The sequence below is a fragment of the Vulpes lagopus genome, chromosome 24, assembly GCF_018345385.1.
Source record: "Vulpes lagopus strain Blue_001 chromosome 24, ASM1834538v1, whole genome shotgun sequence".
Lineage (NCBI taxonomy): Eukaryota > Metazoa > Chordata > Mammalia > Carnivora > Canidae > Vulpes > Vulpes lagopus.
In genome coordinates this window covers 54612050-54628956 of record NC_054847.1, presented here as the reverse complement: position 1 = coordinate 54628956, position 16907 = coordinate 54612050, and the positions used below count along the sequence as shown (strand labels likewise).

Sequence of the window (16907 nt, the reverse complement as noted above, 5' to 3'; positions counted from 1 at the left end):
CTATATTCTGATGCAGTAAAAGCTGTTAGGTGATGTAAGTGACTACTTTACTATGATGGATTTTTATCTATTAAAAAAATGTATTTAAGTGTTTTTAATCTTAGTTAGAAATAGGAAAAAAAAAAGAAAACTAAAAAAGTGTAAGCATGTCTCTATAAGCTAAAATATTTTGCTTCTTCATATTTTTACTGAATAAATTAACTTTGCAAATTTACTCAATTTATATATTTCAGATGCTGATTAACATGTATCATATGACATCTTTTTGGTCTATTTAATTTTAGAGTCTCAAGCCAATTAGTATAATTTCTATATTAACTTCCCCATTTTCATTTTCCCATCCCAATCAACTCTCTTCCCTAATCACCCTGCACCAACAGAGATACCTATTTAATTTTTTCTACTATGCATCCATGCAGGAAATAGAGAAGAAACAGGAATAATTTTTTTGTATTTGTAATTCAGAAAGTTTTTATCTGTGGCAAAATTCACATAAAGTAAAATTTACCATCTTAACCACCTTTAAGTGCACAATTGAGTGGTGTTATATATATTCCCACTGTTGTACAATCAATCTTCAGACGTTTTCATCTTGCAAAAGTACAAGTATACCTACTAAACTACTCCCCATGTTCCTCTTCCCAACCCCTGGCAACCGTCATTCTATTTTTCATTCCTATGAATCTGACTCCTCCAGGAACCTCACATTCATACACATGGAAGCATAAAGTATTTTCTTTTGTGCCTAACTTATTTCACTCAGCATAATATCCTCAAGGTTCATCCATGTTGTGGCATGTGTTGGAATTTCTTTATTTTTTAAGGCTGAATAATATTCCAATGTATGTATTATAAATTACATTATAATAATTATATTTATAACTACATTATATAATTTACATATATATTATATATTTTATTTATCCATTCATTTCTTGATAGGCATTTGGGTTGTTTCTACCTTTTAGCTACTGTAAATAATGTTGCTATGAACATGATCTCCTTTCATTTCTTTTGTACATATAATCAGAACTGGGAATGCTGGATGATATGGTAGTTCTACTTTTAATTTTTTGAGGAAACACCAACCTGTTTCCATAGCAGCTATACTATCTTAAACTCCCAACAGTGTACAAAGGTTTCAAATTCTCTACACCCTTGACAACACTATTTTATTTTATTTTTTAATAGTAGCTATTCTAGTGGGTGTGAGATAGTAGGAATAAATTTTTAAAGTAACTTCTTAGCTAGTAAGAAAAATATGGTGAACTCCTCTAGGATTTTGATGGTTTCCTGTCTCACATTTAGGTCTTTCATCCATTTTGAATTTATTTTTGTGTGTGGCATAAGAAAGTGCTCCAGTTTCATTCTTTTGCATGGAGCTGTCCAGTTTTCCCAAAACCATTTGTTGAAGAGACTGTCTTTTTCCCATTAGATATTCTATCCTGCTTTTATATACTTTCCATATAGTTGTTGGTCCATTTCTGGGTTTCCTATTCTGTTCCATTGATCTATGTGTCTGTTTCTGTGCCAGGACCATATTGTCTTGATCACTACAGCTTTGTAATAGAGCTTGAAGTCTGGAATTGTGATGCTTCCAGCTTTGCTTTGCTTTTTCAAGATGGCTTTGGCTATTTAGCGTCTTTTGTGGTTCCATATAAATTTTAGGATTGTTTGTTATAGCTCTATGAAAATGCTGGTGGTATTTTGGTAGGGATTGCATTAAATGTGTAGATTGCTTTGGGAAGTATAAACATTTTAACAATATTTGTTCTTTTCATCCATGAAAATGTTGTTTTCAACATTTTGAAGCATGGAATTTTGTTTTCAAATTTTGTTTTCAAATGTTTTCAACATTTTGAGCATGGAATGTTTTTCCATTTCTTTGTGTCATCTGAAATTTCTTGCATAAGTGTTCTATAGTTTTCAGAGTACAGATCCTGTGCCTCTTTGGTGAGGTTTATTTCTAGGTATTGCATGGGTTTTGGTGCAATTGTAAATGGGATTGATGCAACCTCTTTGGCACTGGCTGTAGCAGCTTCTTACTAGATATGACTCTGGAGGCAGGGGAAACAAAAGCAAAAATGAATTACTATGACTTCATCAAGATAAAAGCTTCTTTTTTTTTTTTTTTAATCTTTATTTATTTATGATAGTCATACAGAGAGAAAGAGAGAGGCAGAGACACAGGCGGAGGGAGAAGCAGGCTCCATGCGCCGGGAGCCTGATGTGGGATTCGATCCCGGGTCTCCAGGATCGCGCCCTGGGCCAAAGGCAGGCGCCAAACCGCTGCGCCACCCAGGGATCCCAAGATAAAAGCTTCTGCAGGGTGAGAGAAACAATCAACAAAACTAAAAGGCAACCTTTGAATGGGAATAGATATTTGCAAATGACATATCTGATAAATGGATTAGTAACCAAAATCTATAAAAAATTTATCAAACTCAGCACCCAAAAACCAACTAATCTGGTTAAAAAATGGGCAGAAAACACGAACAGACACTTTTCCAAAGAAGACATACAAATGGCCAACAGACATGAAAAGATGCTCAATATCACTCATCATCAGGGAAATACAAATTGAAACTACAATATGATATCACCACACACCTGTTAGAATGGTTAAAATTAATACAGGAAACAAGAGATGTTGGTAAGGATGTGAAGGGTGCCTGGTGTGATGAGCACTAGGTGTTGTGTGTAAGTGATGAATCACTAAATTCTACTCCTGAAACTAATATTAAACTATATGTTAACTAACTAGAATTGAAATAAAAACTTGAAACAAAAAAGAAAAATCTGGTGCATATAAAATACTAAATTATTGAGTACTGTTTATTATGATGATAAAACTAACCAGAAAAGAACATTGTAAGCAAAAGGTTAAAGTTTTTTCTTACTCAATAATATAAATGATTAAGCACTGGACACTATATTCTGAATGTAAATATATATATCTCGCTTTATTTGCTCATAATTTTTTTGAATGATAGATTATAACAAATATCAGGCACAGTAATCTACCCTAAGTCATAAAGTCAATGAGAGGGAAAAGACAGGGACAAATCAGACAGATTGTCAATGAACTTCTGTTAGATCACAGAAAAATGAAGAGTGGAGGGTATGTGAAATTGAAGGGGAAAATATATATATATATATCTTCAATTATAGAAATTTTTGGATAAAGTTTAAGACACATGCATGCTTAATTTTAGAAACTGCTATGGTGGTAGAGAGAAAAGAAACTGACTCAAAGAAATACTGTCAACTGATTTTCAACAAAAGTGAAAGGCATAAGGTTTTCAACAAATATTGCTCCAAAAAAAGAGACCAAAAAAAACGTTTATTTATATGCAAAAAAGTACCAAATCAAAATAAAACCCTCAACCTCTACCTCATGTTATCCAAAATTTGACTCAAAATAGATTATAAATCTAAATATATGCAAAATAAATGCAAAAACATAAAGCCTCTAGAAGAAAACACAGGAAGTTAATCTTTGTAACTCAGATTAGGCAAATAGTCTTTGGATGCTAGATCAGAAGTACAAACCATAAGGAAAACCATTAACTGGATTTCATGAATACTGTAGTCCCCTCTTATCCATGAGATACATGTTCCAAGAACCCTGGTGGAAGCCCCAAACCACAGATAGTGGCTATACATATTCTTTCCTTTTGGCCATACATACATACATACATACATACCTATACTAAAAACTAATTTATAAATTGGGCACATTAGGAGATTAACCACAAATAATGAAATAGAACAACTATAACAATATGCTGTAATAAAAGTTACATGAATGTGGTTCTTCTTTCTTTCAAAGTATCTTATTGTACCATTCTCACCCTTCTTGAAATGATGTGAGATGGCAAAATGCCCACGTGATGAGTGATGTAGGCATCATGAGGCAGTGCTAGGCTACTAGTGACCTGACGCATCAGAAGGAGAGTCATCTGCTTACGGATCGCAGCTGACCGCAAGTGACTGGAACCATGGAACTGCAGCTATGAAGGGGCTACTGCATTAAAAATGCGTTCTCTGTGAGAGACAGCATTAGGAGGCAAAAAGGCAAGTCACAATCTGAGAGAAAATATTTGAAAATTATCTGACAAAGGTCTTGTATCAAAAACACATTAAAAACTCTTAGATCTTGGTAACTCAATGAGAAAAGGGGCAAACTATTTCAAAAGACACCTCATCAAAGAAAATATACAGATGGCAAACAAGCACTGGAAATCAACATCATTAGTGATCAAATAAAAATTAAAGCCACTAAATACCACTAACCTCCTATTAGAATGACTTACAATATTGACAATCCTAAGTGCTAGTGAGGATGTGGAGAGAGTAGCTGCTGGTGGAGATATCAAACATGTAGGCACTTTGGCAAACAGTTTGATAGTTTTCTTTAAAAGTTTAATATATACATACTGTATTGTCCAGGCATCTCATTTCCAGGTATTTGCCCAGGATAAACAAAACCTTACGTTCATACAGAAATCTATATGTGAATGTTAACAGTAGCTCTATTTATTTAATTGCCAGAAGAGTAAATTACCCAGATGCCACATGTTGTTGTGGTCCTGATTTGCATGTCCCTGACAAATAATGATGTTGAACATCTTTCCATGTGTTTACTGGCCATTTATGTATCTTCTTTGGAGAAAGATCTAGATCCTTTGCCTGTTTTTAAATTAGATGATTTTCCTTGTTACTGATGAATTCAAGGATTCTTTATATATTCTAGATGGAAGTCTATTATCAGATAGATCTGCAGATTTTTGTTTTCAATTGTAGAGATTTTCCTTTCATCTTCTTGATGGTGTCATTGGAGGCACACAAGTTTTTAGTTTTGATGAAGTCCAATTTACTTTTTTCTTTTATTGCCTGTGCTTTTGGTGTCCTACCCAAAAACCATTGCCTAATTGAAGGTCACAAAGATTCTTTCATATGTTTCCTTCTACGAGGGTTATAGTTTTAGTTCTCATATTTAGGTCTAAGAAAATTTATGCTTTAGGTGGATCGATAAAACTGTGTATGAGAATGCACACATACATTTCCTATTTCTGTCTCCTGAGAAAGCCCAAGGGTACACAGAGGCAATGAGTATACACAATGTGTATATTTTGGTTTCTAAACACCAGTCTCCAATAAGAAAAACCAAAGATCCATAAAGTAGATGATGATTTCAGGATTAGGGCAGACAAACCACCAGATGAGCCTGGAGCACAATGTGGTGCAAGAAAGTAAAGAGATGGTCATAAAAGGATGGGGGCACACCACAGGATGCAGGAACCTAACCGAAAGAGCTCGCAATGGCCAAAGCTTTAGCAACCTGAGTAAGAAATAATGATGATACTGAATTGTAAACTGCAGAGTACAATAAGTCCATACTAGTAAAAAATAAATTGAATAAAAAATAATTGAGAGTGAAGGGACTGATATTCCTTAAAGAAGAATTCCAATTAAATGTGGGCAGAACAAGGGAAAGAGAGTATTACCGCTAAAACTCCACAGATCCTGTTGTAGGCAAGATCCACTAATGAATGTCAAAATTAGTGGGCAAAGTCTTGAGGAGAAAAAGGCTATTTGCATAATCTGGAAGTATCTCCCTGAGACGTGTATTAATTACAAGGAGAAGATAGTAGGTCTGTAGTGGAGAAACATGGAGACACCACCTCACTTGGGGGCGGGGGGGGGCGGTGTCCAGTTACAACATCCACCATAATGTACCCTGATGTGCTGCATGTCTACTCTGGAAGGTGCTTAAAGAAACTTAATTGAGTCATGAGTAAATTTCAGACTACTGCGAAACAAGGAACATGCTGAAGAATAACTGATCCATATTCTTTAGAAGCTTCAAGGTCTTGAGGAGACAATGAAAGACTGAAGAAACCCAATAACTGGAGGGCAGATGGGTCCCTGAGCTGAGTTAGACAAATAGGACAGGAAGGAGACCTGTTGAGATGTCAACGAAGGATGTGGCTTAGCAGATGGTCCTACACTGACGCTGACATCTTTGGTTTCAGGAATCCTGTCAGAGTCATATCTCACATGCACATTCCGGGAGGCTGGGCAAAGGATATTTGGGAACTCTACACTATTTTCGCAACTCTTCTGTAAGTTTAAAATTATTTCAAAATAAAAACTCAAAACAAGGAAAATCTGCTAGATGGTAATTTTGCTCAATAAAAACAAAACTAAATACATTTGAAAATGACTGATAATGTACATTTTACATCTTTTGAACTAAATTTCAATACTAATCAAATAGTATTCCTAAACTTCACCCATAATTGGAATAACCTATTCCATTCTTCTTCCATGAAGGGTTTCAACGGAAATAACTGTTATGCACTATCAGCAGGAAGACCTGACAACGCCTACCTGGTTTCTCTCATAAACTTGCATTTTAGTCAGGGTCAAGATATGAATGTGAGGGTGTGTAAATTTGTAAAATATATAAATTATATTGAATTAAACAGCTGATAAAAGGTGTATATAAAAATAAAAGCCACATCAATTACCTGATAAAATCATACTGCACCCACTATAACTTTCCACGATCAATTTTTTTTCCCTTAAAATTTTGATAAATGAAGTTGTCAGGGGGGATAAGATCACAATTTTGTTTTCTTTTTTTCAGTTTAACTATTTTAACTTTCAGTATTCAGTTCATGAATGCTGTAAATGTTAGCCTAGATAAGATCACAATTTTGCTTGGTGATGAGGTAAGCATACTGTCACGTGCCTGTATAACCTTGTGGCAGCAAGGAAAGAAGCTTAAAAGAAAGTTTTAATGTGGCTCTGAATTACGCAGGCTAATTATACTTAACTAGGCTTCCCAAGAAAGAAGAGTCTGGAGGTCTTTTTCTGGAAAAAAAATTAAATCTCACTTTAAAACTTCTAAGATCATGTAGCTAAAGGATGAGCCCGAACGCTCTGAGGGCCAGAGATCCATCAAAAATGATTAATTGAATGGATTTACATGAATTTCAGATTATCTTCAGTCAACAGTATGAGGTGTTACTAACAAAAGCTATATTTTAATTGTGCACTTTGATTTTATTTTACATGTTGTGATGGCCATTAAGGACTTTGTAGAACAATGAAATATATACTAGAAAGGATATTATTCCAGGATCATATTCTCTTATAAAAAGTTTTAAAAATATGAAGTATATTAATAACAAGGAATAGAAACAATTCAAATAAACAGGGTGTTATTTCTACTCTGAAAAAAAAGCTACACGAAGACCTTCTCTAGCCCTAACTTTAGCTGCACACTCCGACTGTCACACATGCATGTGGATACCTACTGAGACACATACAGATACATGGTTCTAAGATTCATCACATTTACTAGCAACTTCAAATAAATGTAAAGAAATAATTTCAGTCTTTTTCTTCTAACTTCCTACTAGTAAAAGAGCAATAACAAAGCTCACTACCTTTTTCCCTTAAAGAAAATCTATCAATGATAATTTTCAAAGTTCTTTCATATGCATTATTTAATCTGATATTCAAAAGAGAAGTTAAGCAGTGTTCCACATTTTGTGGCGGAGAACACAGACATAGAACGGCCGAGTGACTTGCTTGCAGTCACACATCTCGACAGCATTAGAGTCAGGATGCTGACGTCCAGCTGGTCTGACAAGCCACTGTCGGCCAGGCCCTGTACTGGGCCGTAGAAGTCCCCCTGCGGAAACATCTTCCCTGGGGGTTCTTTTCATTTACTCTATGTTACCTCCTCACCAAGAGGTGTGAGGTTCAGTCAGCCGCACTGCAGTTATATACCCTCCTCAGGCAAGTCAGCCTCTTGAAGATCCAATTTTAAAAAACAAAAATCATTAAGTTGGGAATGACGCCTCCCAAAGAGCTTTGTGTTGAAGGAATGGCCCACTGAAAAGACTGGCACAGACACTCTTGCTACCCTTCCCTGCATTCCTTTGTTACCGAGAAGTCAGGATGTGACTGTGAAAAACCATAGCATTCTTTAGGACTATGCAGCAGCCACCTTAGGGTAGGATGCTGCACCACACACTGTGAGGGTGACTCTCCAATAATCAGGACTGCCTGACTGCAGGAGGACCGTGGGAGGCAAGTGGCAGAAGCGTGGGCCCAACAGATGGAAAGAAGCTCTTATGTCCTTAACCCTGCTTCACAGTGAAAAACAGAAAAAGGAAGTTTTTAGACATACTGAAGAAAAGTTAGAATAGCAGACTGAATTAAAAATATCTTAAAATGTATACTTAGAAAGTTTTGAAAAAAATGTATTTCAGTACATTACTCAATAACAGAGAAACAGGGATGAGTTGAGAGGATCTGCTTATCAGTAACCTTCCATCTACTGATAAATATCTTCAAAATGAACCGATCCTGGAGAGCAGGTCTGTCTGTTGCTGGAAAAAGCTGGTTGATGAAAATCCCTGCTTTGGCATTATTCATACCCTGGCTATCTGGTCATGGGACAGTTAGCTCCAAACTTAGGGAATCTGACAGGACCGAGAATGAGAAAGAGGGCAAAGAGAAAAAGCCAGTTACCGAAACGCCAAACCTGCCATGCCAGGTGGACACAGGGCACGCCACCGAACCAGAGGCGCCAGAGCATGAAGAACCGGGGAACAGAGACGTGTAGCAACAGTTAAGAAAAACAGTAAATGAACCCAAGGGTGATGCCTGGAGGTAAAGAATCAAATTGTTGAACTGTTAATTATTTTAGGAAGTCTTTTGTCGGCGGTGAAATACCAGGAGCCTGAAAAACAAGGAATCCAGTCTGAAGGTTACAAAGAGAGAGGGTAGAGGCTGAAAATTATAGAGCTGCTAGTCTAACATCTATATTAGGAAATAAATTTGAGATGATACTTATGGATGAGCTTAATGATACATTTGGAGAAGTACAATTTAATAGGAGTGAGTCAGCATGGATTTACCAAAGGCAATCATGTCAGAAAAAATTTCGTTCCTTTTTAGGTTGAAGTAATAATTGGTTTATGTAAGGAGAACCAATGAGACACTGTCAGGATTTTCTGAGATTTTTTGGACCTCTTCATAAAATGAATTATTGTACAAAATGTCATGACATGTGTCAGAGCACCAACTAACAAAAGGGGCTGAGAGTAATGGGGTTAAAAATAGAAGGCCCCACAATCTGGGGAAGACTACATTCCTACAGGGCTCTGCAGATCAGAACGCTAATGCTTTTAATTAATGATGAAGAAAATCTTTTATATGAGGAAATTTGAATATTCTACTAAATGAGGGGGAATGGTTAAGATACAAAAGGCTATAGCTATTTTACCTTAACTGTGGTAGATCAAGCAAAGGGGCTCCAGGGTGGAATAGGGAATTGAGTCTGCCTGAATATGCAGCGGTGCACGTGCAGAGATAGAAGTGATCAGTTAAGTGTACTTATAGCTTCAATGGTACTGGATTAGTTAGTGTTAGAAAGAAAAAGAATGTGGAGTTTTGATAAGAATCAAACTTTCACATTCCTATTCTTACACCTGGGTAAGAGGAAACTGCTACAGAATGCAATTAAATAATATAAGTTTTAAAGAATGAAAAAACTGATCATCTTAAAGAACAATACGAAAATCCTACTTTGTGAAGAGAATATGGTAGATTTGTGGGATATCATGCTGCCCAGGTAACCTTATATATTATAACCTAATATATAAGAACTGATGAAAATCATATCAATTTCAATAGGATTTTTTTAAAATCCTACACCAGTAGAAAATGAAGGAATTAGAGAAAACACCACATCATCACTTAATGCTTAATTTAATAGAGAACATCATTTGATCATCACCTTTTAGAAAACACATAAACATTTCCCACATTTAAAGTCCAAGCTTCTCAGAGGGAATGTGAAGGAACTAAATCAATGTTACAGTCACACTACAGAGAGTTGCCAGGCTACCCCGTCCTCCTGCGGGCACTCATCCAGCAGCAGGGAGTGCCACTTCAGAAGCAAGCTCGTTCTTTGAGTTGTGGAGGCCTAACTGTGCTTCTTCACCTGGCATTCCTGAGAGAAAACATCTCTGTTTTCTTCCTTGGCAGCATCACGAGAGTAACACATGCTCCCCTCAACCTTCCCTATGCCCTTCTCGACCTTCATCCTCCCTTCTTTCAGGTGATGTTCAAAGTATCCTGAGACATAACCACCAAAGTCTGACCAGAGGTCACTTGTATTGCAAACACAGAGAGTATTTCACTCCTGCCCAGGGTGTAGTGAATGAACACCATGCTGATTCTTCGATAACCGAGATGGTAGACAAGCAATTGCTAATATAAAGGTGAAATAAAGACCATTTTTGGGGTAAAATGGATTTCACTTAATAGAAAAAAACAAACAAACAAACATCTGATGTACAATGACAAAGAATTCTGGCAACTTTTACTTTGATGTCAACTTTATGGGGATTAATATGATTATAAAATCTCATCATATTGGATCTAGAATGGACCTAAATTAATCTCTTTAGAAATACAGGAAGCAGGGCAGCCCGGGTGGCTCAGTGGTTCTGTGCCTGCCTTCAGCCCAGGGCATGATCCTGGAGACCTGGGATCGAGTCCCACGTCGGGCTCCCTGCATGGAGCCTGCTTCTCCCTCTGCCTGTGTCTCTGCCTCTCTCCCTCTCTGTGTCTCTCTTGAAAAAATAAATAAAATCTTAAAAAAAAAAAAAAAAAGAAATACAGGAAGCAAATAAATCATTTAAAAAAATATGTATACAGAAACGTGCACAACTCATGGGTGAGCTTGAGGAATTTTCTCCAATTGAATACAATCCTTTCCCAACATCAGAAACAAGAAACAGAATATCACTATCTGGAGTGAGGAACACTGCGATCCTCGTTCCAGTGACTGCTGTCCCCCAAGGGAAAATTTACCCTGGTTCCTAACACCGTAGATTAGTTTTGCCTGCTTTTATATTTAATGAGAATAGAACTGTACAGAATACTCTCCTTTGTATGTGGTTTTAGTTCATCCAGTTCTATGACTGTGAGATTTATTTACAGTTTCTTTTTTGTAGTTGGTTCATCCTCAGTGCTGAGAGCATCCACTAGGTGAACACACAGCCTTTTGCACATTCTACTTGATGGGACACTTGGGTAGTTTCAGTTTTTGACCATGATGAAAGTATCGATAATGATATAAAGTATAAATACTAAAGTAAAAGACTATTTCTTATGAAAGATTAAAATCGTCACAGCAGATAAAAAAAAACAAATGCGGCAAGATACTAATTATAAAGAAGCTTATGTGGCTACACAAATATGAAACACAGGATGATGGCAAGAAGCATTAGTACAGACAGAAAGGAACATTTCATAAGTACAAGGGTATGTATGTATTTTATGTACAATAGGTGGTTATGTGTATAAAATCATCTTAAAGTTCTGAGTAGCCAGGGACAGATCTTCAAAATAAATAAAGCCAAAAGGAAGAGAATTAAAAAACAACAATCACCACCACAACTGACAAACCCGCAATCTTAGTGGGCAACTCTTCTTGTTGACAGAAGGAGCAAAAAAAAAAAAAAAAAAAAAAAATACATGTAAGACTATAGACAACCTGAATGGCACAGTGAAAAAACTTGGCATCAGTGATGTGTAGGGATCACAGAATACATACCAAATAGCACCATTATTTACATTCCTTTCTAGTATGTCTCAAACATTTACCAAAACTCACCAAATGTTGGGCACAAAAAAAACATAAATAAATTTCAAAGAATGGAAATAATTCAGGATTATGTTCTATAAGCACAGTAGACAGAAGCTAGAAATTAATTTATATTACTATTTCAATAGTTAACAAAAAGATAACTAGAAAAATCACCAAATGCCTGGGAATCAAATAATACATTTCTAAATAATCAACTTTTATTTTAAAAATAACCACTTTTATCTGTTTTTCAAAAAAAGCTATAACCAAAATCAGAGCTCACATAAAGCCTTTAGAATCATTCTCTGAGTTCTCGAAAATCAAGAGGAAAGACAATGAATCACCCACAGAAGTGATGGAAACAAAGAACAATGGACAATCCTGGATGCTCAGTATGGCCACGTCTCACTGAGCACACACTGCGTTACCTGGTATGGATGGTGGGAACACTGTGCTAACAGCCGGCACTGTCCCCATCATGCAGAGGGGGAACCCTAGGACCCACAGAATTAAAACAACAGTTTTGGAGTCGGTCAACAAGGGAATGGGGCTGACTTTAAATCTATCCTATCCTAAGGGCCATACCTATGGAAGCACAGAATGCTCCTTCCTCTGCAGATGAGGCCGGGAAGCTCTGAGATGCATAGAGACCTTACAAAGTGGGGTGCCAGGGTGCGAGCTGGTCTCCGGGGAACTCTGGCTATGTTACCTGGCCTCCGTATCTGCAGGTACCACTTCATGTATATGAGCCGGGGAGGTACACAATCACAGGAAATCTTCTTTCTAGGGGCACCTGGGTGGCTCAGTGTCAACGCTGAGCATTGCCTTCAGCTTAGGTCATTATCCCAGGGCCCTGGGATCGAGTCCCTCATTGGGCTCCCCGCAGGGAGCCTGCTTCTCCCTCTGCCTGTGTCTCTGCCTCTCTGTGTGTCTCTCATGAATAAATAAATAAAATCTTCAAGAAAAAAAAGGAAATCCTTCTACAGAGCTATTTTCCAGCAAAAACCATGATACCTTACTTTAACACATAAATTTCAAAGTATCATCTCACCTAAATTTAAAATATCACAAATGACACTATTCACAGTCGTTTCTGGGGCTGTTGTTTAATGTGTCCCTTCCAATGGTCTTGGGGATGTTTGATCTACATGGTGGAGCCACATGAGGACCAGACGGATTTTGTTTATTTTGGGGGAGTTTTAAACTCAATCTTTTATTAAAAGAACTGCATCATATGGTTCACTGAATGCTGGGTTACGAGATGCTCGGCTCAGCAACGAACAGTGCAGACACCAGAGAACACTGCTGACGGACCACAAGCCACTCTCAGAGAAAACCCTGCCGCCGCTGCCGCCGCGGGCCCCATCACAGTACCTACGGCCCAGCATGGGTTCATCAATCCAATCGTGGTGCCTAATCCCACTACCAAAGGATACGGAAGAAGAGCACCAACATCTTGATTCATACCTTACTTTATACTGAGGAAGGTGCCTTTCCCGTAACCTTAAATGTACCACTTATGATTTGCAATTGCAAGGTTAAAAAGTCAGTCAGCTTAAAATACATTATCTTTTTAAAGTTTCCTCTTAACCAAGCTAAATTTATCAAAGCAAAAAATACTACCAAAGAACACTACTGCCATGTACAGGGAAGAACCGACAGCAGACACTGCACGGGACCAAACGGGTTCCGTCAGTGAGGAACCTGGCCGTGACTTCTGCAGACAACAGTTTCCAACAGAATCATAAATAGAAACCGAACACTAGGATTCTGTGCACGGGCGCATCACACACAGACACAGGGAAACTAAAATGATTTTTCTTAAAATTTGTTTTATACTAACAATATCTTAAAACATCTCTAGAAGGAACATTCAGTATCACTAGCACAGTCTGCTACTGCTGCCCAGAACGATGAAAGGGACGCATATCTAGGCTCTGCAGTTAGTTTCCTCCCCCCTTCCCTGTCATTCATCTGAAAGTTACAAATACTTTATTTTAGAAAAATAACCCATTTTTAATGTCCAGCTGGTGCAGTGCAAACACAGGAGACACACCTTGAGAAGGAGGCACAGCAGGATGGCCTTGAAAATGGTCCTTTCTGCATGACCCAGCATCACTTTACATCGCCTGCTTGGTGGTTACCTGATGTGCCTCCTTCCACAGGCAAATCTCTGGCATTTGTGTGGTCATGACTCCTCTTAAGGAAGAACCCACAGGCACTGATGGCCAGGAGATATTTCAATTTGACTTTATCTGTTCTTGTGCCTAAAGCTATCAACTGCCCAGTTCAAAACCTTTTCAGTATTGTTACCAAAATGCAAGGAGTACTGACCTGTGTTTTTGCTTTTTCAAAAACGGCCCTGGATACAACACAGATGACAACAACAGACATTCTACTGTTACCTTAAAAAGTCAATCATATGAGCATAAACAGAAATTGGAAAAGGATACAGCAGCAAAAAACAAGCAATACCCTTATACGCATTGTCAAATGTGTTAATAACTAATAACATTTTCCTAATTCAAATCACTCATTAAGTTCTGTTTCTTTTGATGTTAATGTTATCTGAGCAAATATTATTTACATATTTTGCAAACGGGTAGGGGTTCCCATGACTTTTCAACACCGTGGTCACTCCTGTAGCATCACCAGCCCTTCAGCATTGTTCTGCTAGGCAGGCATAGAAGGTACTGTGCTAAGCCATTAGCTTTTTAACTCATCACAATGACCCTTAAAACAGATACCACCATGTAGATTTGCATAGGGAGACATGATGAGGTTGCCCTGCTTGAGGTCACAGGGTGAGTATGGAAAGGAGAGTTTGCATGTGGCTCTAACTGATCCCAAAGCATCTGCTTAAAACATTCCCTGTATCAACTGGCATTACTTAAGTAGAGTAGTGCTTGGCCTACATTGTGGGGCTTTCTCTAAACCTTCTTCAGAGTAAGTACTTCCTTAAACATGACCTCACACTCATAATCCATCCCATGGCCACTCTGCACAGTGAGAATTCAATACTCAAGGAAAGCATGCTTGTTAGTTAAACATGTTGGGCTACATACAGGGATAGCTTTCTTGAACCCTGCAGTTGCTGCTATGCATCTGATGCTTCCAGAGTGTGAAGTCTGACTTCTGATTCAGTGAGGTGAAGATGTTCTAGTAGCCAGCCTTGGCCACCAGCACCACACCCCTCACACTGTGGACGAGCCCCTCCTAATCTCTCGGAAATGCTGACACCATAGTACTCCATCCGCAGTGCTCAACTCACCCCACCCCAGGGCACATTCTCTCCCTTTCCAGGTACTCATCCCAAGACAGTGGTACACAGGGATAGAGCATAACATTTTAAATCACAAACATTTTTTGAAAAAAGTTAAAAGTGTTTTACCAATTCATCAAACATGGAGTTCAAACAACTATAGTTTAGTCAAATAGCTATAGTTTAGTCAACTGAGGGTTAACTATTTGCTCTTACTAAACTTTACAGTGCTGGGAGGATTATTTTGTCCTATTTGCACTCGATGACATATGATAGAAAAGACCTTTTTTCATGGTGGAGTGGGGTAAGACCAGAATACATTTTTTTGGAAGTCCTTAAGCAGATGCTATATGTGCTCTACTATATTAACATAAGCGACCGTAATGGACAAAAAGCATTCTAACTCTGCATGAACGAAAGGAAATTCTCTTAAAAACTACCACTATTTAATAGTGTCAGCCTCTTACCAGCATGCAAGTAAGCCAGGTCAGGGTTCTCGATGTCGGGATGCTGTTCTTTCAAGTGGTTTCGGAATTCCACAGGCACATTTGTCCCATAGTCACATTTGGGGCAGTTGTACATCTTGACTCCCTCATGTTTGCCAGTGTGCAAAATGTGCTTGCGGATATTTTCGGCACAGTTTGACCTACCAAGTAGGAAAGAAAAGCAATCAAAATTAAGGTAGAATCAGTATCATGAGTATCATGAGATCAGAAACAATGCTATCAGCGACAGTCAATGTAGGCCTTACTGTGCAACAAGCACCAGTCTATGTGTTGTTCTCGGCCAGTAGTTTCAACGTGTACAATAGGGTAATCCCATGAGGCTGTTAGTTTCTGTTAGCTCTGGTGCTAATTTTTAAGTTGGTCTTTTACCTTAGTGATTGAATTCTATGCAGAACCGGAAGCACAAAATCCCAGGTGCTACGATTCTAATATCAAATTACTCTGGTGCCACTTGAGGGCACTGAAGGAGTTTCCTAAACCCCAAGAACACACCTTTCATCAGGGAGGAGTGGTATAAAGGAAAGCACTGCCGCCTCCATTGAATTGAGAGGACTAAAGAAACAAAGCAGCTTTGGCTTTAAAGTCCTGTTAAGTGAGCTCTAAAACAGTCCACAGACAGAAAAGCAGCAGTGTGTTAAGTGCCAGGGAGCTTTCCAGCGTGGTGCAGGTTTCCAAGCACCAGGGAGTCAGAGCTACAATGCAGGCCCTGTACAGTATACACCAAACAGCCCTGGCACCACGAAGAGGCTCCTCTCCTACTGTTTTCCTACACGCTCAGAAATGCCAGCCCTGAAGTGCCCAGGGAACAGGGAACAGGCCTCTTTCCTGAGAGGCAAACTTCTCCACCTGCCCCTCCATCCCTCCGTGAATCTCTGCATCAGGCGTTGCACACCTAGACCCTTGCTGAACACATACGTGGCTGCTTTTTGTCTTTGTTAGAATAGCACTAAAAAGGCCACTGCACAAATCCACGTGGGTTGGTGGTGGGTGGGGGTGCACTTAACCAGAAAGAAACAGAAAATCAGGCTGGCCTCAATCTCCCACAGAGCAAAATTGAATGGCAAAAGAAAAAACAAATCAAGCCACAGGATCATCAGCATCTCTGGAGGGTACTGCCAAAGAACAAAGTCCTGCAGGATATTGTTTGACTTGAAGGTCTGGGGACTGCTAAGGTTGGAAAGCAGCACTTAGCAAGCTCATGCCACAACGCACACACCAGATGATGGAAGGTCCTACCCGGAAGCTTCACCAGGCTCTGTGCTACCCCAACACTTCTAAGTAGGATTACGTTTGTGTGTAGTATTCAGCTGCACTGCAATGCTGACTTTGCGGGAACGTGCCCTAGGAATGTCGGTGATGGATGCAAAAATGGTTATGACCCAACAATTTTAAAGCAGTGATACTAACACTCACAGGTGAAGGCAACAGATGACATTAGAACTCTAGAGACCCACCG

At 38.5% G+C, this 16907-nt stretch overlaps 1 protein-coding gene across 2 annotated transcripts in view; it reads right to left on the bottom strand.

The window, feature by feature from the left end:
• ZNF407 (zinc finger protein 407) overlaps positions 1-16907 on the bottom strand; it is a 448632-nt gene that overhangs the window by 124504 nt on the left and 307221 nt on the right. For both annotated transcript variants that reach the window (XM_041739732.1, XM_041739733.1), the window contains exon 8: positions 15413-15591. In XM_041739732.1, the coding sequence (XP_041595666.1) occupies positions 15413-15591 (179 nt within the window). The remainder of the gene's footprint in view (positions 1-15412; positions 15592-16907) is intronic.